Source organism: Diplotaxodon limnothrissa, linkage group LG5 (genome assembly GCF_057381915.1).
Source record: "Diplotaxodon limnothrissa isolate DT_005_m linkage group LG5, D_limnothrissa_male_GT1.1, whole genome shotgun sequence".
NCBI classification, from domain to species: Eukaryota; Metazoa; Chordata; class Actinopteri; order Cichliformes; family Cichlidae; genus Diplotaxodon; species Diplotaxodon limnothrissa.
Window position 1 is genome coordinate 35,028,065 of NC_140600.1, and position 20,887 is coordinate 35,048,951.

A 20,887-nucleotide genomic window follows, 5' to 3' on the forward strand; every position below is an offset into this window, starting at 1 on the left:
AGCATCACAGCAGAGGCCTTTGTGTCAAAGTAGCTGAGGATAAAACACAGAAAAACATGAAGGTGATTTTCCTGGCCTGGGATTTTATAAAAATATTCTGCAGTACATCAAAAACGAAAGAAAACCATTAATCAACATATGAACATCACCTCTGAAGTTACAGCGGTTTTATTACAGACACAGCGTTTTGCATTTTGAATAATTTTAAAAAAGTTTAAATTTGTTCAGTATTGAACAGCAGAAATGAGGTTTTCTTTTCGGAAGAATGTAAAAGGGAAAAAACAGCGGCCGACAGCCTGTAAACAACAGTAGACTTGTGCGTAACAAGCAAGCGAATAATGAAGAAAGGGAAACTGTTCTTGAAGTACAGAGAGAGAGCTGTGCATCGCAGTGGAAGCAAAACAGTAAAAGTCTGAGTGAATTCATGACGATGTTTATGTGAAGCGTTTGGATCTTCTTTTGCTGCTGGTTCGGTCAATATTGTAACGTTCACAAGAACCAGACGGTTGGGGTCTCAGTTTGTCAGTTTATTCGGCACATAAGCCAGCGGGTTGTTAACTCAGGGGGAAGCGCTCTCGAACTACACCTCTCTTCAGCCTGGCACACACACAGAACAACCAGGTCCCCCCACCCCTTCCTGTACACCACCCTCACTACTTCCTGCAGCCCAACCAAACATGAATCTTAAAGGAACAACAACAGTGTGCAGAGAAAACCAACATGTCACTGTCCAGTAACACTTAACCATCGTTACACTGCCCCCCCAGCAATAAGTTCCTCGTCCCCGAGGGAACGACACAGTCTCTGAGGCGGGGCGGTAGCCTACGTTCCCTCCTTGACCTCCTGAGCCCCTGAGGAGGACGCGGAGCTTCGGGGCTTTGGGGTGAAGAGTCCGAGGGGGGGGAACGCAGCCCCGGTCGGGGGCCCCTCTGAGCAGGGTCATGGACGCTCTGTACACGTCCCTCTGGAAAGGAGGGGAGGGACTGTCCTCTGTAGGGGGCCATCCGGTCTCTGTGCAGCGCTACTATCCTCCCCCTAGGAGGCAACTGCACCCTGTAAACAACCTCCCCCACTCGCTCTAGGACGCTGCAAGGCCCCACCCAGCTGCTATCCAGTTTAGGACACCGTCCCTTCTTCCTCTTTGGGCTGTAGACCCACACCAGCTCCCCAGCACGGAAGTGCCTCCCTTTAGTGGTGATGTCGTAATTCCTCTTTTGGCGCAGGCCTGCCTTCGCCAGCTGCTCTCGGGCGTAGGAATGTGCAGAATCCAGCCGGTCCTGCAGCTTCCTTGCGTAGTCCCGGCCCGGTGGTGCCTCTGGCGCGTCCGGGGGTTTCCCAAAAGCCAACTCTGCAGGAGTTCTCAGCTCTCTCCCTAACATGAGCAGGGCAGGCGTACATTGGGTGGAGTCCTGCACTGCCGACCTGTAGGCCATGAGGGTAAGGGGAAGATGGTAATCCCAGTCCCGTTGGTGTTCTGAGGTAAGGATGGCTAGCTGCTGGGCCAGCGTCCTGTTAAACCTTTCCACCAGCCCATCGCTTTGGGGGTGAAGTGGGGTGGTGCGGGTTTTCTTAGTCCCAAGGCGTTCACACATGGCAGCAAATACCTTGGACTCAAAGTTACGCCCCTGGTCACTGTGTAGGGTCTCTGCTGTTCCAAAGCGGCTGAACATCCCCTCCACTAATACATCAGCGACCGTCTCAGCCTCCTGATCTGGGATGGCGTATGCTTCCGGCCACTTGGTAAAATAGTCCATGGCCACAAGAACATAGCGGTTTCCTCTGTCTGTGCGAGGAAATGGGCCCATGACGTCCACAGCTACTCGCTCCATTGGGGCTCCTGCTGGTTGCTGCTGAAGCTGAGCCCGGGACTGGTCTTGTGGCCCTTTGTGTGAGGAACATGCATCACAGCTGCGGCAAAAGTCCTCCACATCCCTCCGCTGTTGACCCCAGTAATAGCCCTGGCGGAGGCGGCGAAGAGTCTTGGAGACCCCAAAGTGGCCAGAGCCAGTGCTCCCATGGCAGGCTCCCAGCACAGCTGACCTCAGCGACCTTGGCACCACAACCTGCCACCTCTCCTCCCCCGTGGCAGGATCCTTCCAGGCACGCTCCAACACCCCCTCCTTCAGCCTGAGAGCTGCAAACTTGGCCCACAGCCCTCTGGTACAGATGGAAAACCCAGTGACCTCATCCCAAAGGGGTTGCTCCCCCTTCTCCAGCCACTGCAGGACCGGCAGCAGGTCTGTGTCTTGTTCCTGCCGTGCCCTCCACTCCGCTGCATCCACCACCAGAAGAACCCTGCAGGCGAGCTGTGCTGCTCCGTCTATTGTCGTGAGTTCCCGCTCTATTTCCTCTCGCTTCTCACAGTAACGGCAGCCAGCTGCAGCACATGGGCGGCGAGAGAGGGCGTCTGCGTTAGAATGGTGCGTCCCTGCTCTGTGCTCCACGGTGAAATTGAAGGCTTGGAGCTCCTCCAGCCAGCGAGCCACCTGTCCCTCTGGCTCCCTGAAAGACATCAGCCACTGAAGGGCAGCATGATCAGTTCTGACAACAAATGCTGTGCCGCACAGGTAGTATTTAAAGTGTCTCACCCCCGCCACCACAGCCAACAGCTCTCGTCGTGTGACACAGTAGCGCCGCTCGCTCCTGTTCAGGACCCGGCTGAAGTACGCCACCACCTTCTCCCCTTCCGGTCCAACCTGCGACAACACCGCTCCCAGCCCCACATTACTTGCGTCAGTGTCCAGGACAAAAGGCAGGGCGGGGTCAGGGGGGGCAAGGACTGGGGACTCTGTCAGCGATCTGCGGAGGGTGTCGAACGCCTGCTGACAGTCCTGGGTCCAGATGAAGTCACGGTCCTTCTGCAGCAGGTGGAAGAGTGGTGCGGCTATGGAGGAAAAGCCCTTCACAAACCTCCTGTAATAAGACGCCAGTCCTAGGAAGCTTTTGAGCTGTTTCTGGTCTGCTGGTGTGGGCCACTCGGTAATGGTGTGAATTTTTTCCTCCAAAGTGCTGATGCCCTCACGACCCAGCTTGTGGCCCAGAAACTCCACCTCCCTCCTCATGAAGTGGCACTTGTCGGGATGCAGCTTCAGGCCTGCAGCCGCCACCCTCTCCAACACTTGTCTCAGGGCATCCAGGGCAGCATCAAAGGAGCTCCCGTGCACTAGAAGATCATCCAGGTAAACCAGACACCGTTGCCGTGGGACGCCAGCCAGCACACTGTCCATGAGCCTCTCGAAGGTCGCAGGAGCGTTGCAAAGGCCAAAACTCAGGACTTTGAACTGCCATAGTCCCCTGTTAGTGCAGAAGGCTGTCTTCGGTCTGGATTCCGGGGACAGTGGCACCTGCCAGTAGCCACTCCGCAGGTCCAGGGTGGAAAACCAGGAGGACCCGGCTACTAAGTCGAGGGACTCATCAATCCTGGGAAGGGGGTAAGAGTCTTTCTTCGTCACTTTGTTGAGTGGTCTGTAGTCCACACAGAAACGCATCCTAGGACTTTTTTTCTTAGGCACCATCACCACCGCGGAGGCCCACGGGCTATCAGATGGTTCTATGATGCCCGCCTTCATCATTTCACACAGCTCCCTGTCTGCAGCCTCCTGATGAGCCAGGGGCAGGCGGCGGGGGCGCACTTTAATAGGCTGGGCATCCCCGGTCTCAATGACGTGCTCTACCAAGTGTGTCAAGCCAACATCACTTTCTTTCAGGGCAAAAATGTCACTAAACTCTTTTAGTACCTGCCATAGACTCTCTTGCTGCTGTGGAGTCAGCCCCTCACAGTTCTTTGACCAGATACTCCTCACTGCTGAGAGCCTCTCCTCCTCCTCCTCCTCCTCCTCCGCTCGCTGTTCTGCTGGCGGGTCTGCAGGGGTCTCTGCGGTGGAGGTGGACGCCGCGGCAGATGCTGTGCAGACCGGGGGAGGAATAAGCGGCACCTTCTTCCCATCAGGGAGTACGAGGAGGCCTTTGCCTAAGTCCAGTACACCACCAATGGCTCGTAAAAAATCCAGCCCAAGGATGCAGGCGTCCTGCACGTCAGCCACCCAGGCAGCATAAGACACACCGAGGTCCCCCACCTTGAACTGGAACACTCCCTTCCCTCTCATTGGGGCCAGATCACCGGTCACAGTCTTAAGTTGCACGTTAGTCGGTTGTACAGCAGCTCCGGTTGGGACAATATCGGGTCGGACCAGCGTTGCATTGGATCCCGTGTCCAGCAGGGCCGTACAGGACACCCCCGCAATCGTCACTGGAACATGGCAAAAGCCGCCAACCTGGGTCCAGCCCACAGTGATGGCCGCACCGGGTGGAGGTGGCGGTGGTGTGGGGATGTCGTTCTCCCAGGCCCGTGTACTCCCGCCTACACGGGCCCGTGGGCGTTTCCCTGAACCGCTGCAAGCTTGGGGCACTGCCTGATGAGGTGTCCGACTTGTCCACATCCCCGGCAGCTCTGAGGTCGGCGGTGTGGGCCAGCCCGAGGGGAAGGCGACTGCAGCGAAGCTGTCTGCACCAAACTGCACAGGCCCGCTGGCGTCTCCATCTGTTCCACAGGTGCTGACACAGCCCTCACCACGTGTGCGTCGTCAGCGCCCCCAGAGGATCCTGCAAGCATCTCCCTCTCCAACGCTAGCTCCAGGGCTGCACTGAGTGTGGCCGGCCGAGCAAGCTGAGTTTGCATGCGGAGCTCTTTAGGGCTCAGGGCCTGCAGGAACTGGTCCCGAGCTAACTCCGCCTGCACTGATGGTGGCATGCTGTCATACGCCCTCCGGCAAAGGCACTCGACTTCATGGGCCAAAATGCGGAGGGGCTCACCTGGCAATCTGCGTCTGTTGTGGAACTCCGACCTCAGCAGCACTGGTTGGTTATACTGCCCGAAGCGCCTCTGAAGTGCTCCGACCAGAGCATTATAATCTCCCCTCTGCTCCTCGGTCAGCAGCAGCAGGCATGCAGCTGCATCCTCACACAGGCACAAAGCCAATTGGAGAGCTTTATGTTCCTCAGACCAGCCAGCTGCAACAGCTAACAGCTCGAACTGTGCGATAAACACTTCCCATGGCGTCTTGCCGCTGAACTTAGGCGTTTTTATATTCGCTGCAGCTTGCTGGGCGCCGCCATGTTTGTTTACATCACGTGACGGCGCGCCAAGCGAGGTCGACTCCTTCCCGCCGGAATCGCGGCCGCTGTGCGAACAGTTCCCGAGCCTAGTCAAACCTGGAGAAAATCCAGCCTCGGCAGACAGCCGCAGCGCCGTTTCCCTCACTCCGTTTCCCTCCCTCTCCTCCGTCTCCTTCTTAATCCTGCCCGGCAACATCCTCGTCTCGTAACGGCAAGCGTCGCCGGCAACAGGGTCTCGGGCGTTCTGGGGTTCTTTTTTCTTTCTTCACTTCTGACACCAATGTAACGTTCACAAGAACCAGACGGTTGGGGTCTCAGTTTGTCAGTTTATTCGGCACATAAGCCAGCGGGTTGTTAACTCAGGGGGAAGCGCTCTCGAACTACACCTCTCTTCAGCCTGGCACACACACAGAACAACCAGGTCCCCCCACCCCTTCCTGTACACCACCCTCACTACTTCCTGCAGCCCAACCAAACATGAATCTTAAAGGAACAACAACAGTGTGCAGAGAAAACCAACATGTCACTGTCCAGTAACACTTAACCATCGTTACAATATTGTTTGGAGAGACATCAAACTAACAGCTTTAGAATCGGCGCATAAAGGGCGTGCACACAAAGCGCAGACCCGCCGACAGATCAGAGTCAGCGAGCTGTCGGCTTTCAGCCCCGACTGTGAGAAAAGCGACATCTAACTGATTCTGATCCGCGGGTCCCGCTGTGTGTTTAAGTCTTTGTGCAGAATCCGTGTTCCTGCTCTCATTTACTGTCTTAACTGTTTGGTGGTTCTTGAAATTTTGTGAGATGTCACCAGAGATTCTGGCATTTTGGGCAAAATAAATTTATATTAAAAAATCGATTCAGGATTTTAATGAATCGATTTTACGTTATCCAAGCCAGAATCGATTTTAATCGATGAATCGATTATAAGAACCCACCCCTACTTACCTATGCAGGGATCAATAAAAAAACAACAACGCTTAATCAACAATCAATCAATAAACAAAGCCCTGAAGTAACATCAGATTTTCAGTATTACACTGCAAAATCTTCAGTTTAATAAAATAAAATAAAGATCCTGGACTTACATATCCTGTGTTGTACTCAGTGCATTTATTTGACAGATCTGCTTAGTTTTCAGGTCAATGTTTGACATAAAACAAAGTACAAAGCACTCTTAAAAATGAAAAATAGTTTTTGGTTTGGCAGCTCCTCAGTAAAAACCTCCATCTTGTCAGGTCTTTTGTCACTTTATGAGTCTTGAGCAGCTTCAGCAAAGACTGATGATGAACTTCCCTTGTAGAACTCCCAGGTGGTTTCATTTTAAATAACTAAGTACAAAATGTGTAAAACTACTTAATATTTCACACATATGCACAAAGGAGAAAAACCCCAATCCATTATCAATCATCCCTCGTGATCCCTCGTTTTGGCTCGTGATCTCATACATTACATACACACTTACACTACTTTTTGTAAATACTTTTTACTCGAGAATAAGGATCTGAGTTCATATTCCACCGATTGCTGGAACTAGAAATCTCCTGTGAGGACGCTTTCTGGACTGAGAAGGCTGATTACAGGAGGAGTTTCTTACATAAAAAGCAATCCATACACATCGCTTCACTTTTTGATTAATTATTTTCACAAGTGCCATGTGCGCAAAGAACTTAGCTGTGACCTCGGGTGATTTCGATATGTAAACCTGAAATGGTTACTCTGCTCAACAGCGATTATGAACAGTCTCAGTACTCAGGAGAACTGATGGAAGTAGAATACCTTAAAAAAAAAAATCTTACTTTCTTTATGTAATTTTCATGACAATTTTTTCTATAAATCTCTGCATGTAAAGTAAAATACAATATTTCTGTGACTGAGTGTAGCATTAAAAATTCCCAAGAGGTTATGTTTCTTCCTGAGATTGGTTTAAATGACACATATTAATTACTTATGTAAACAATTCAGATAACATAAATTTCACAAATGCAGGCCCTAGTGAGGATCGAACTCACGACCCCTGGTTTACAAGACCAGTGCTCTAACCACTGAGCTATAGAGCCTGGTCATGCATGCCGAGGCACATAAAACTTGATATAAGAGAGGCATATGAGCAACTAATCGCTATGAAACACAAAACTGCTTTAGATTTTTCCTTTCATATTCATTTTTTAACGCCCTTGGCTCTGTATGATGTCATGGAGGAGGAGGAAGGAGGGGTTCCTTATATGGTCATCTCCGGCACACGGCTCTGGCTGGGGGGAAAAAAAACAACCCCACCCACCTGCTGCTCAAAGCCTCTGCTTGGGAAGCTTAAAGGAAAGAAGGGCACGTGGATGAACTGAGGGTCAAAATAAGATAAAGAAGGATTGTTCTGATTTTTATTTATATGTGAATGATAAAGTACTTTAGGGGAGTGTAAGACTAGAATTTACGAGCTAGAAATGAGCTTAATGAATGAGAGAAACCTTATGTCGAGTAAAGTGTGAATTGTGGTTGCTAAATGTTCATCTGCTTTATAACAGGAAGTAGAGCTGTCAAAACCACAACTACAGTAAGTTTATGTCAAAGTGCAGCAATCAATATATTTACGAACGTCTCAAAGTCAAGTTGAGTTAACTTGAACAGCAATTTAAAAAAAAAAAAGGGTGTTGGCGGTAATTGTGCAATACGGCCACCTACTGACCAGAGATTGTAAGTACGATTTTATTGGGGCTAGGATCATGGAGAATCGTCTAATTTTCACAGATTTCTCCAACAAAAAATATCGATATGTGATTTCATATTACACATATTTGATAGTAGCTGCACATAAGAACAAAAACAGGTAGAGTTAAAAGAGGTGTGTCAGTCGTAAATTTTATGGTGCCCAGTTGAATAAAATCTTTTGTCTCCGAAAAAAAGATAACTAGGTCGAATACGAAGGAATAAAAGGTGCATTTAAGAAAAGAAAAATGTGTAAAAAAGAATCCGACTTTTATGATTTGATATCAGCAGACGTTATAGATTTTATATCTTAGAAAAAAAATCAGCCTACCTAACTTAGACAGGAAGAGATGAGGCCTGTGTTTTGGAAGTTCCTGCCTGCTTGTCATCATCAGCAGTGACAGGAAGCGTCTGACACCGCTCGTTTTTTTCACCTCGCTCAGTTAGATGTTTTATTTGCGCAGTTTCTAATGTTTTGAACGCATCTGTGAAGTACTGTAACTTCGTCCGTTGCGTTAATTATCCACGCTGCGCCTTAATTAAAGTGACGATTTATTTGAGCAAAAGCTATTACAACAGTTACGTTCGTCGGGATTCAAACCTGTTTATTCCGAGCTGGAGATGACTTCTGGAGGTTTGGGGCTCACCGAGGGCCTGGGCCAAGACATAAACCAGGAGGAGTTAGACTTTTCGGACCTTTTTCTGTATAATCAACCGGATTTTTCTGTTGGCTGTGATAAAGGTGTGTATACATAAATTGCATATGCATTTTTCTAAACATAGTATCTTATTATTTATTTATTTTTTTAAAGGCATTTCATGATCTTATTGCCGCCAAGCCCACGTTTTCTCAGCTGAGGATGCGTCTGTAACTACTGTGTTGTGTTTTATTTTTATGAAAATTTAGCTCCCAGACCTTGACATTATGACATTATACACTGATCGATAATCATCATCCTTTTGTTTTTAATCTAAGATCAAGAGGGCTTCCAAGACCCTTTTTTTCTATTTTTGAATGGAAAGTAAACAGGAGTGCGACAGATTATAGTTAAGTAGATTCAAAATTAAGCGATCCTCATAGTACCATGAATGGTTTGTTTTTTTTGGAATATGTATCTGCAAGCCTCTTCATTTTTGGCATCCTGACTAAAACCAACACTTGTTCAGTATGATAGTAATAGCTTTACTGGGGAGAGGAAACGCAAAACCAGCTCTCGCATCCCCAACATTGGCATATTCTCAATTTATAGATTTTTATTAAGAGAAAATGTTGTTCAAACATGTTTTAGGTAAAAAAAAAAAAAAAAAAAAAAACTTTAAAGGGAACCGATTATGTTCATTTTCAGCTCCATATCTTTATTTTTGGACTCAACTAGAGTAGCTTTGCATGATTAGGAAAATTTAAAAAATATTATTCACAAAATAATCGTGTTTTACTTTATATTCTGCCTTCATGCAGCGCCTTGCTTCATCTTCTCTCTGAAATTAGGTGTTTTAGGTGTCTCTTCCTTTAATGCCAACTTTTTCTGAGTTGCTGTCCCAAACAAAGTGTTTAAAACCGAAAACCGGTTAGGCTCTGTGCTGAAGCCAGAGCCATGTATTTGAGGTGACCATATTAATCATTAATCTGCTCGCATGGATATCATATAGATGCAAGAATGAAAAAAGTGAAGTGTGTTACTTCATATTTGAAACACTGACTATCTTTAAGTCCACTTTAAGTTACCACATGGTAATAGCAGTATTGTAGTAATCAGATATTCTGACCTGTGTGCTAAAATGTGTCCCTTCTTTGATCAGTGACAGATGACACTGGTGGTCTCCTTGACAATGACAGTCAGCCTCCTCTACTGGTGGTCCAGCCTCAAGATGCATACATCTCCACCTCTAACCCACCAACTTCTAACCAGGACACCTCCTCTCACAGCACCAACGCAGGAAACCTATCAGGAGCTGTGTTTGACACCATGGGGCTGACATCACGAGTCGGTATCCCTGCTCCCAGCCCCAGGATTGAGATCACTCCATCTGGTGACTCTCTCAGTTCACAAACCCTAGAGCCAAGTCCTGCATCTAAAGCCCGGGGATCCTACAGAGAGTGCGTTAGCCCTGCCAGCAGTAATTCTTCCACTGGCTGGGGAGCAGATACTTACTCTCCCTTGGCATCTCCATGTGTGTCGCCATCTAATGTAGGGAGCTGTGGTATGGGCTTGAATCCCTTGGACCTCTGCTCAAGCCTGCAGGGCATCCATACATCCTCTAACCACTCCTCTCCAGGAGCCTCACCTCGAAACAGCATCACGGATGAGACCTATCTCCAACCACAGAATCGTTCTGCTTCACCACTCCCCCATCAGCGTTCCCGGTCTGTCTCGCCGCAGCGAGGCAAACGCTTCTACGGTCAGACCCACTCTAGTCAGGAGGGCACTCCTGTTAAGCAGCGCTCCCGGAGTCCTAGCCCCATCCCATCACCCCACGATCAGCAGGGGTCCTACTACTTGCACCAATACCAGGCTCAAGCTGAGTTTCACCCTCAAGTTCAGACCGCAACCTCTGGCCTGGACGAGATTCTGAATAGCAGTCCAGGAAGGGCCAAAATACAGGACTGTGTATATGGCGAGGGTTACGACTGGGCTATTGAGCAAGAAAAGATGAGTAGGGGTGGAGCTGAGATCAAACCTGAGACCTTCTACATGCTCCCAACTGTGTGGCCTCCTTCTCATTCACTCCATCATAGTGGACGATCCACATTCAGGTGTTATGTTTGTCTTAATTTATCACTTACAAGAAATATGTGTCGTTTTTAATGAGTTTTAATAAGCTACTATGGTACAAGGTTCGTTTTGATTTTTTAAATCTAAACTTCTCTTTTTTGAACTCTTTCGTTCTTCCAGTGGTCTCACCTTGGCTCCACTTCCATCTTTAGAGTGGTCATTTCCCAATCAGACGGGCCAGTATGAGCTACTGATCCAACAACAGCCCAGATCGCATCACAGAGCTCACTATGAGACTGAGGGCAGCCGAGGAGCTGTCAAGACACCAAATGGAGGGCACCCGGAGGTTCAGGTGTGGGGATTCATATGTAGATACAAGAAAGGAGAGGAAACGAACGCGTGGTAGTTGTACCAGAGAGAGGGAGTGGGAGATTGTAAATGCTGGGGTGATATTTCCTGATAAACGTCTTTGTGTAAAGCTGATACTCATGCAAATATAGAAACAGCCCCATAACATGTCAGTGCTTCCACAATGCATGTGTGATTATTTAGACATGCATTGATTCAATCTGCTCAAATAAACACAGTTATAATTACAAATCAAGAACCCACAAAAAGAGCATATAAATGTCAGTGCATGGTGTCCTTTACTGTTTCTGGAAAGTAAAAAAATGGGCCTCCATTACCAGTTTTCCCAGTCATGCTACACAAATGGATTATGCAAAGCAGTGTTCTGGCTTTGCCAGTTTGCATGGGAATTCTTTCCCACAGACACAAGAGATTTATTGTGTGGTGTAAATGTTTTCTCAAAAGGCATGGACTTTTATGATCTCAAAGTTAATTTAGTTCAGTATGAAGCATACATTTTAACTGCCCTTGTTGCTGTCACCAGCTCCGTGGCTACCAAGGCACATCCGCACTGGCGCTGCAGATCTTCATTGGAACAGCCGATGAGAGGCTCCTGAAACCCCACGCCTTCTACCAGGTCCACCGCATCACCGGGAAGACCGTCACCACACCCAGCATGGAGAGGATGATCAACGGCACTAAAGTGTTGGAGATCCCTCTGGAGCCAAAGAGCCACATGAGAGTTGTGTGAGTAAAACTAATGCCAAGGGGATTCTCAATCATACGTCACAAATGCCTAGAGTATGTGTCAACATTTCACCACAAGTCGTTCACTTGTGTTTTTCAACCAAGAGAGACCACTGAGGTGATTTAGCACTATAAGGCTCAGAGTGGAGATACAGCAACCTGAGTCGTCATGTGTTTTCTTTTGATTTTCCACTGTGCTAAATCTTTAAATACTACAAGCTATAGCTACTCATCACAACCGCAAGGTTTTCATCTTTTTCCCTCCAAAAATGTTGCTGCTGCTGACAACTGATACATAAAACGCACCACTTCCTGTGTGCCAGAGAGTTTTTCCAAGAAAGACCTAGCAAACTCTGGGTGTTTGCAGCAGCAACCAAAACTGGTTTGATGAACGTGACATATGATGAGTCACAACAGCAAATAGCAAACAAAATCAAAGAAGTTTATTTTTCCATGAAAATGCCTGAGATCACTACTTTGGCTGCTTTGAAAAAAAAAAAGAGCTTTTTACTGACTGAATATTTGAAATAGCAGAGATTGCATCAGTTAAATGTGAAAAAAGACAGTCTGCGTGGACTGTGAAGAAAATCAAGTTTTTTATAAATACGACAGAAATATCATTTTGAGCACTGATTTTATGTCATATGTCTTCTCTTTCATGATAAAGGATTGACTGCGTTGGAATCTTGAAGCTGAGAAATGCTGACATTGAACTAAGAAATGGAGAGACTGATATTGGACGAAAAAACACACGCGTGCGCTTGGTCTTTCGTGTCCACATTCCTCAATCTGGAGGCCACCTCATGTCTCTTCAAGTGGCCTCTCATCCTATTGAATGCTGTAAGAAGTATTTTGTTGCATATGAGCGTTTTCTTTCTTTCTGCTTGATCATGAGAGTCACTGTAGACCCTGAAGCTTTGTCGGCTGCTCTGTATTTTTGTATTTATATTCTTTCTCATTAGCTTTTGGTGGTTGATGTTAGCAAATGTTGGCAAACATGTTGGTTTATATTATTTAACATTGATACACCACTTGTAGATGTATTGCTGACTGCTCAGAAAAAAGGTACTAGCCTTAATGTGAATGTTCTTCAGTCTATAATGGTCAATAGTGCAACTGACTTGGATTTGATCCCACTATACAGTATACTTTAGTGTTACAATGACAATAAAGCTGCTCATGTTTTCACAGCTCAGCGTTCAGCTCAGGAGCTCCCTGCAGTCGAGAGGCAGGACCTGGACCAATGCTCTGTACTCGGTGGTCAACAAATGGTCCTTACTGGACAGAATTTTACATCTGACTCAAAGGTGATATTCTCGGAGAAAACACAAGGTGAGGAGTATTTTTTTTTAATCACAAATGTCTGTCTTTGGTGGAATGAATCTTCTAAGGTCTTCTTTGAAAGCTACTGTAGAAGAGCCACCCAAAGATTGTATTGGTAGTTTGTAAAGGGTAGATGTGGCCCCTGTGCTACACTGCACATTGTTTACTGAAGGGGAGCTTGAGCCAGCAATTACCACATGTAGCCAGTTAGCATCAAGGCTTAACAATTTTGTTATTTTGTTGTTATTATTATTATTATTATTATTTTTTTTTTTTTTACCTGTATTTATACAGGTTATCCCATTGATAGTCAATGTCTCATTTACAAGAGAGAGACATGTTACATAATGTTTAAATGGGTGACTAACAATTGGTATGGTACTTATGACTTTATTTTATTTCCCCTGTAAATTTTTAACATTTTAACAAAGAGGTCTATAGGGACTAACTTGTTTTTGCAGCCACGCTCAAAGGAACTTCAGTTTTAGGCTAAGAGGTTGAAGCCCTCATATGTGATATTATGGTACTTCACAGTTTATAGACTCAGAAAGAAACAAAAAAAATCTCAGTAAAGCTCATCAAAACATCATATTTCTGTTGTTAATCGTTGGGTTAGCCACTCAAAGAAAAGTTCAAACTTGAGTTTACAAAGCCGAATGTTGGTGGTAGTAGTCCATACCCTTTGTAATTACTGTAAAAACGCACAAATAACACGGGAATTTTATTTAAAATGTAGAATTATTCCCAAGCTAAGACAAAAGTGCCAAAAACTGCAGTTCCTCAAGTGGTGCCTTCGAGGCATGCTTTATGTCACCCACTTTAAGTATTATATGTGTTATTAAGGGCAAAAAAATATGGAGGAGACAAAGAAGCAAATTGGATTGTCTACAAAGCATAAAAGTATAAAAAGCACAAACTACTAATTACTAACTTTATTACTTAGATAAATTCAATATTAATAGCTCTGAGCTAAAACAAAATGAAAAAGATGCACATTAGTACAGTTATAATGGGTTTAATGATACACCTTGTTAGCCAAACATGTTAGCCTTGGCTGCTAACTTTCACTGTATCCTCCTGTTCAAATATAGTCCCTTATAGTTACAAAAAATTTTTTAAAAATTAGTGAGGCCAGAACAACAAACTGAAAGTTTACAAACTAATGTGTGGCATCACTGTGGCTATTTCTATCTTTTATCTACAGTCCATAATTATGTAATTAGAAGGATTGTTGACATGTGTGTTCACTTGTGATTTCAAACTTTTTTTCAGATTTTTATTTTTTTGAGGATTTAAAATTGAGCCTGTGTTGGTCTCCCAGTATCCCACTTACGTGTGTCCATGTACACGTGCAGTATTTGTATTTTTAGATTATTTGCATATCACCCAGGATAACTCAACGTTCAGTGACGCACTTCTTCCTCCAGCCCCCACATCTACCTTTGATAAAATTAACCATTAACTTAAACATTTACTGTTTTGCTGGCAGTAGCAACTTTTATTTACTTCTAAATGGAAATTTCTCACCTCGTCACTGCTTGTTCTGCCCACACAAAATTGTAGGGTTACATAGTTTGAGAGAAGGATGGGTACAACTGAAAGCATGTAAAGCCTCCTTGTTGCTTGGCGTGGGGTTTTATGCAACAGGATGTGGTTAGACAGACTGATAAAGACTAAGACCCAGAGCAGAGGCTTTGTGTTTTTCACTGTGTGGGTAGAAAGCAGAAACAGCAGGTAAAAACTTTAGATGGGAATGAAACACTAAACCAGACATAAAAGAGAACCCTGTTTTCCACTGTCTGTGACAAATGTGCTTACTGTACTGTTAATAAAAGTCCTGACATATCATCTGATTGCTTGAATTATTGTTTCCAGCTGATTAAACTTGTAGAAATTGTTTGGTTTTTTGCTACATTTTTGGTTTCTACAGGATTCTTTGCCACTTCACCACCACATATAATTTTGTGGTAAAAAATAAAACTACTCTCAGCAGCTTGTGAGCCTGTAGTAAGATGAGTAAGATGGTAGCAATATCTGCCAGCCACCTCCAAAGCCATAAAATAGTCCAGCACATAAACCACAACTCTTTTGAATGAAGCAAATCAAATATAAAATGCTATTTACTGAGCTTTAGAGTCTTAGTGATGCAGTCAGTAGACCAAGAGTAGACCACGCTGTTTAGCCCTTATGCTAAATTAAGCTGTGCTAAAAAACAAACAAACAAAAAACAACAACAACAACAACAAAAAAACCCAGATAACACGTATTTTCCAAAATGGGACTCAAACCTGCAAAAACTATTCCTTTTAATTTCAGATGGACAGCAGATCTGGGAAGTGGAGGCCACTGTGGACAGAGATAAAACTCAAGCTGTAAGTTAACTTCCCTTTTACTGACACATAAACTATGATGCACATTTTGTAAGATGCATGCTAAAGTCATTTGTCTGGTAACTGTACGTGCTCAAAACAGAAATCAAAATGTAAAGCCCGTGTCTTCAGTTTACTGAGTACATGAATGTGCTAATCGCATATCATCGTATCATAAAAGTGTTATTTCTTGTACTAATTTTGACCTGACAGGTAGAGATTTGTGCCAGCTGACTCGTGACCTTTTTTCTCATTCTATCAATAGAACATGCTGTTTGTTGAAGTCCCTCCATATCGAGACCGGAGCATTTGCCAGCCGGCCAAAGTCAACTTCTGCGTCATCAATGGGAAAAAGAAACGCAGTCAGCCTCAGCACTTCGTCTACACTCCTATGATAGGTGTATATCTCTTAGTCATCTCAGCTCTGTTATTACGGAGAAAACAGGCGTACCTCCTATGTTTGAGAAATAGGAAGGTGATTCAAGTGTCAACATTTCCCAGCCTGGATTTGAATTTGAATTTGAATGTCAGCACTGGAAATCTTATTATTACCTTGTCAGCATAATGTAACCCTGCATGTGAAGTAAAATACTATATTAATCCCATTTTGGGGAAATTCTTCTGTTACAGCTGTTGAAATAACATTAATAATAGTAATCTGTCAGATATCTTTCTGCGGGAGAGATATATTGTATTATAGCACTACATAACTTATGCTAGCAAATAATGACAAAAAAACACCATAAAAAAAACATAAACTGACTTTGATGTTGCTAAAAGAGGCAAATGTGTGCTAAGTCATCCATCAGCGATGAGAAAAAGCAAAAGAAAAGTTACAGGAAATTGCAAAATGTTAGTTAGATTAAATCTGACAGTTCTAAATTTTTAACCCCAAAAGTAGATTAATGCAGTTACAAACTTCTGATATAACACTCCTGTTCTGCAGTTTTATCAGAAATCAGAAGTTAATCAGTTATAGCAGCACGCTGACACTGCAGCCACAACAGAGACTGCGTAGGGGTTGGGGGCAAATCTTACTTCTTCTCAAAGGGAAAAATAGTTTTCCTTTTTAACGCCTACATGTGATACCCACATTACAGCGCCGACACACTCTGGCTAATTTCAAAAAAAGGCTTTTAGTTTATTGGTTTATATATATATAGATATATATTTATAGCTTTTAGGTGAAATGAGGCAAGATTATTAAGAAGTAGAGAAAGAAGCGTAACATCATTGCAGCTGACAATTTAAAGCCATTTCAATCTACACTGATTTATACTCCAGCCACTGGTTATGAAACCTACATGTGTTTACTATCACCAGACCTAAAGATGACTGGAGATGCAATGACTTGTTTTTTTTAGGTCACACAATCACTGAAATAACTCGAGAGCTTCTAAATACGCTGGCATTAATGTTCCTTTTGTAAATATCTTCTTCCCATTTTATACTAGCTGAGTTGCTGTGACATTTCAGTTAATATACTGTATTTAAAGTCTCAAGAGAACAGTTTCCAGTAAACTTGGTTTCACCTTGCCTAATAACACAATACCTGCAAAAACTACTGGCATTTACATCATCCCTATGTTTACTCTGTAAATAGGAAAGTAAGTACTAATCAGCAAATGTTAGCATGCTAACATGCAAAGTAAGATGACTGTGGCTGTTTGTTTATACTGGTCTAGTGACAGACCTGCATTGTTCTCTCACTCTCTGAAAAATCTAATAATAATTGTTTTTATTTTTCAGCCATTAAAGCAGAACCACTGGATGACTACCAGCTGAATTCTTATGGCTATTCAAATAATCAGTCTCTCTCTGGCATGTCAATGAGGTCTCTGTACCATCCCCTGGAGCAAGACAACAACCTTCAAGCCTTGAATGTTTCCTCAGCACTTTACCATCTAACCACTGTAGACCCCCGAGCCCACATGTTAACCCCAGATCAACTGGATGATCAACCAGTCTATTACCAGTCAAGACCTGGCACTCTGGTCAACAACCCAGTGCTGTACCACACTGGGAATCAGCGTTACAGCAACTGCAGTAGCGCTTTACTAGGTGGTTCCCCAATGGCTCCGCATCCAGCCTCTGCTCCCAGCCAGTGTGTCAGTGCCAGAACCCCTTTGCCCAAATTGGGTGAAGGTCCTCAGGTTGGTGATTCGTTTGACCCTTATTCAATGTCAAGTAATCATGGTTACATGCAGACAGCACTACCACTAGGAAAGTCGCCACCTCTGAGATACATTCAAAGTCAAGTCCAGGCAAAGGTTGGAAGTCGGGTGGACCCAGGTGGGCAGCCTCTGGCCCAGATCGCCCCTGCTAGAGGAAACCATGAGGAACGAGCTCCAGAGAAAATCATGATCAAACAAGAGAACCTCAGTTATGCCTATCTGGAGGATGGTGAGTATAATGTTATGTACTGCTTGAATGCTTGAATGCTTGAAGTCCTCCTGACATTTTTTCCACCATGGAATTATGCCTGACAGTTTTTTTTAACCTTTCCATCGAGAATTCCCACTTCACCCAGGAATGTCGGCAAGGTTTAATCCTTTCTGAATCTTTATATATGTAGTTTTTTTTGTTTGTTTGTTTTTAATATATTTGCGCACAGATAAGTCAGCCATACTTTGGGAAGGGACTGAACAAAAATGTTTGCTGTTATTGTGTTTATAAATTTAATGATTCTTTGTCATGAGGATAAGCTTTTCACCCCCACCTCCGAGTGTAACCACTGTGATATAAACACATTATTAAAAAAGTGCATACAAGGTGCAGCAGTTAGGTGAAATACTGAAGCCTTGTGTTTGTGGTCCAATTTGCAGTGCATACAAGCATATTGCAACTGTATGCTTGCAAATCCTGCGTTGTGGTTTTCTTTAGGGCCTTTCTCTCCACTTTCCTGTCTGTTTCAGTCTTACTTTCACTGTCTCATTTCACACACTCATGCAAGCACACACGCTTGTTAAAGTATCACGGGCTCACTTGAAACTTGGTATGACCCAAAGCACTTTCCTTAGAGTTTTTGCTGTGTTTGTAGATAATGAATGGGGAAACAAGCAGCGGCACTGCTTTGAAGCAACCTGACCTGCTTTGCTGTGGAAGAGTGTTTATGTTTACACATCCGTAGCTGAGGGAAGATACAGAAAGTACATGGTACAGGCAAATACATGCGGATACATTTACATCCATGGTTAAAAAAATAAATAAAAGCACTTTGTTCTTGTCTCTGATGTAGACTTTACATTTGGATGTTGTTTCTATCAGAGGTAAGGATGTAACATCCTGAAATCATTGATAAGTGTCGATAAACCCATGTTGCGTAACAGAGAGATCTAGTGGACGTAAATATAACTGCAGCCATGCAAAGTCACGATTAGACTGATTTATGCTTAAAATTAGAACATTTTTGGGGAGGACTGATGGCTGAGGCCTCCAGAGTGCAAACCACGACCCACAACATTCTTTCAAGTTCAAGTCTAGTTGAGGTCTTTTGTTGTATTTCCCACAACTCCCCATCCTTTCCTGTTATTCTCTACTATCTACCTTTAATAAAAGCATAAACTGCCCCAAAAAGTCTGACTATGGCAACACCTGGTGGTGGGAACAAATAAGGCACTTAAGGTCCTCTCACCCTTCAGATCAAACTTGAGGTTTGTTTTAAGAATTTAAATCTTTGCAATTGGGCTTTAAAAACACTATCTATCTATCTATCTATATATATCTATATATATATATATATATATATATATATATATATATATAGATATATATAGATATAGATATAAAAACACCCAGCACGCCCCTGCGGGCGGTTTATCCTTCAAGCTCGGGTCCTCTACCAGAGGCCTGGGAGCTTGAGGGTCCTGCGCAGTATCTTAGCTGTTCCCAGGACTGCGCTCTTCTGGACAGAGATCTCCGATGTTGTTCCCGGGATCTGCTGGAGCCACTCGCCTAGCTTGGGAGTCACCGCACCTAGTGCTCCGATTACCACGGGGACCACCGTTACCTTCACCCTCCACATCCTCTCGAGCTCTTCTCTGAGCCCTTGGTATTTCTCCAGCTTCTCGTGTTCCTTCTTCCTGATATTGCTGTCATTCGGAACCGCTACATCGATCACTACGGCCGTCTTCTTCTCTTTATGGCAGAAGAAGACGGCTCGCAAGTTCGATTCCTGCCTGGGGCGTCTGTATCCAGTAAGGGTCCTAAGGCTAGACCCCCTATGCTAAGCGAGCCTACCGCAGACATGAGCGAGACAGATAAATATGAAGGCATGCCGGCTCGGACGTCGCCCGGATCAACAAGGTCCGCGTCAGGTGTTGAGGAACCAGGGCACCCTGACGAAAAGTGGGCTACTGGAACAAGAAGGCATCGGTGGGCAAGAGACGAAAACAGGGCGTTGTTGGAATGCTACTACGCAAGTAACCCCGGCGGAAGGGGCTACATGAATAGGATGAGGGACCTATGGATATATATATATATATATATATATATATATATATATATATATATATATATATATATATATATATATATATATATATATATATATATATATATATATATATCTGGGGTCTATCACACCAGGCAAGACCCCAGGTGCAGGCTGTGTAAAGATGCCCCAGAGACAATCCAGCACATAACAGCAGGGTGCAAGATGCTAGCAGGCAAGGCATACATGGAACGCCATAACCAAGTGGCCGGCATAGTGTACAGGAACATCTGTGCCGAGTATAACCTGGAAGTCCCGAGGTCAAAATGGGAGATGCCCCCAAGGGTGGTGGAGAATGACCGAGCTAAGATCCTGTGGGACTTCCAGATACAGACGGACAAAATGGTGGTGGCTAACCAACCGGACATAGTGGTGGTAGACAAACAGAAGAAGATGGCCGTAGTGATCGATGTAGCGGTTCCGAATGACAGCAATATCAGGAAGAAGGAACACGAGAAGCTGGAGAAATACCAAGGGCTCAGAGAAGAGCTCGAGAGGATGTGGAGGGTGAAGGTAACGGTGGTCCCCGTGGTAATCGGAGCACTAGGTGCGGTGACTCCCAAGCTAGGCGAGTGGCTCCAGCAGATCCCAGGAACAACATCGGAGATCTCTGTCCAGAAGAGCGCAGTCCTGGGAACAGCTAAGATACTGCGCAGGACCCTCAAGCTCCCAGGCCTCTGGTAGAGGACCCGAGCTTGAAGGATAAACCGCCCGCAGGGGCGTGCTGGGTGTTTTTTTATATATATATATATATATATATATATATATATATATATATATATATATATATATATATATATATATATAAAATCTGCATAGCATTTAAGAATAATAGAAATAAGCAGCTCAACTTGCATTTTTGCTGCAAATATGAAAGTTCTTAATCCCTCTTTTCAATGTTTTCCAGTGAATGACATCATAAGGAGAGACATGAGAGGCCACAATGGAGAGTGATCATGCTGATCTGAAGCCACTCAAAGTTTAAGCATAATCTGTAGACATCAAGAACAAGAACAATAAATCTTCAGTAACTGTAATTTAAGCGAAACGATAGAGACTGATCCGTTATATACCAT

At 44.5% G+C, this 20,887-nt stretch overlaps 1 protein-coding gene and 1 non-coding gene across 3 annotated transcripts; one reads left to right on the forward strand and one right to left on the reverse strand.

Moving 5' to 3' along the window:
- Positions 1-7,102: 7,102 nt before the first annotated feature.
- On the reverse strand, positions 7,103-7,175 carry trnat-ugu (transfer RNA threonine (anticodon UGU)). The gene has a single exon. It is a non-coding gene; the product is annotated as a tRNA-Thr (tRNA).
- A 1,215-nt stretch (positions 7,176-8,390) lies between these two features.
- On the forward strand, positions 8,391-20,765 carry nfatc2b (nuclear factor of activated T cells 2b). 2 transcript variants are annotated; one of them, XM_085354632.1, is made up of 10 exons: positions 8,391-8,560; positions 9,619-10,573; positions 10,713-10,884; positions 11,425-11,627; positions 12,295-12,467; positions 12,819-12,959; positions 15,267-15,322; positions 15,585-15,717; positions 17,069-17,722; positions 20,719-20,765. In XM_085354632.1, the coding sequence occupies exons 1-10, from the start codon at positions 8,440-8,442 to the stop codon at positions 20,763-20,765; spliced, it is 2,655 nt and encodes an 884-aa protein (XP_085210758.1). In that variant the 5' UTR covers positions 8,391-8,439. The 2 variants fall into 2 exon arrangements, with proteins under 2 accessions (XP_085210758.1, XP_085210759.1); XM_085354633.1 differs by having other exon boundaries at positions 9,625-10,573.
- Positions 20,766-20,887: the final 122 nt, after the last annotated feature.

What these genes read in the sequence shown, in the direction of transcription:
- nfatc2b (XM_085354632.1), top strand. Translation starts at nt 8,440, where the DNA reads ATGACTTCTGGAGGTTTGGGGCTCACCGAGGGCCTGGGCCAAGACATA. An exon ending in AAGAGCCACATGAGAGTTGT is followed by an intron (nt 11,628 to 12,294) that starts GTGAGTAAAACT and finishes TTCATGATAAAG; the next exon opens with GATTGACTGCGTTGGAATCT. An exon ending in TTATGCCTATCTGGAGGATG is followed by an intron (nt 17,723 to 20,718) that starts GTGAGTATAATG and finishes AATGTTTTCCAG; the next exon opens with TGAATGACATCATAAGGAGA.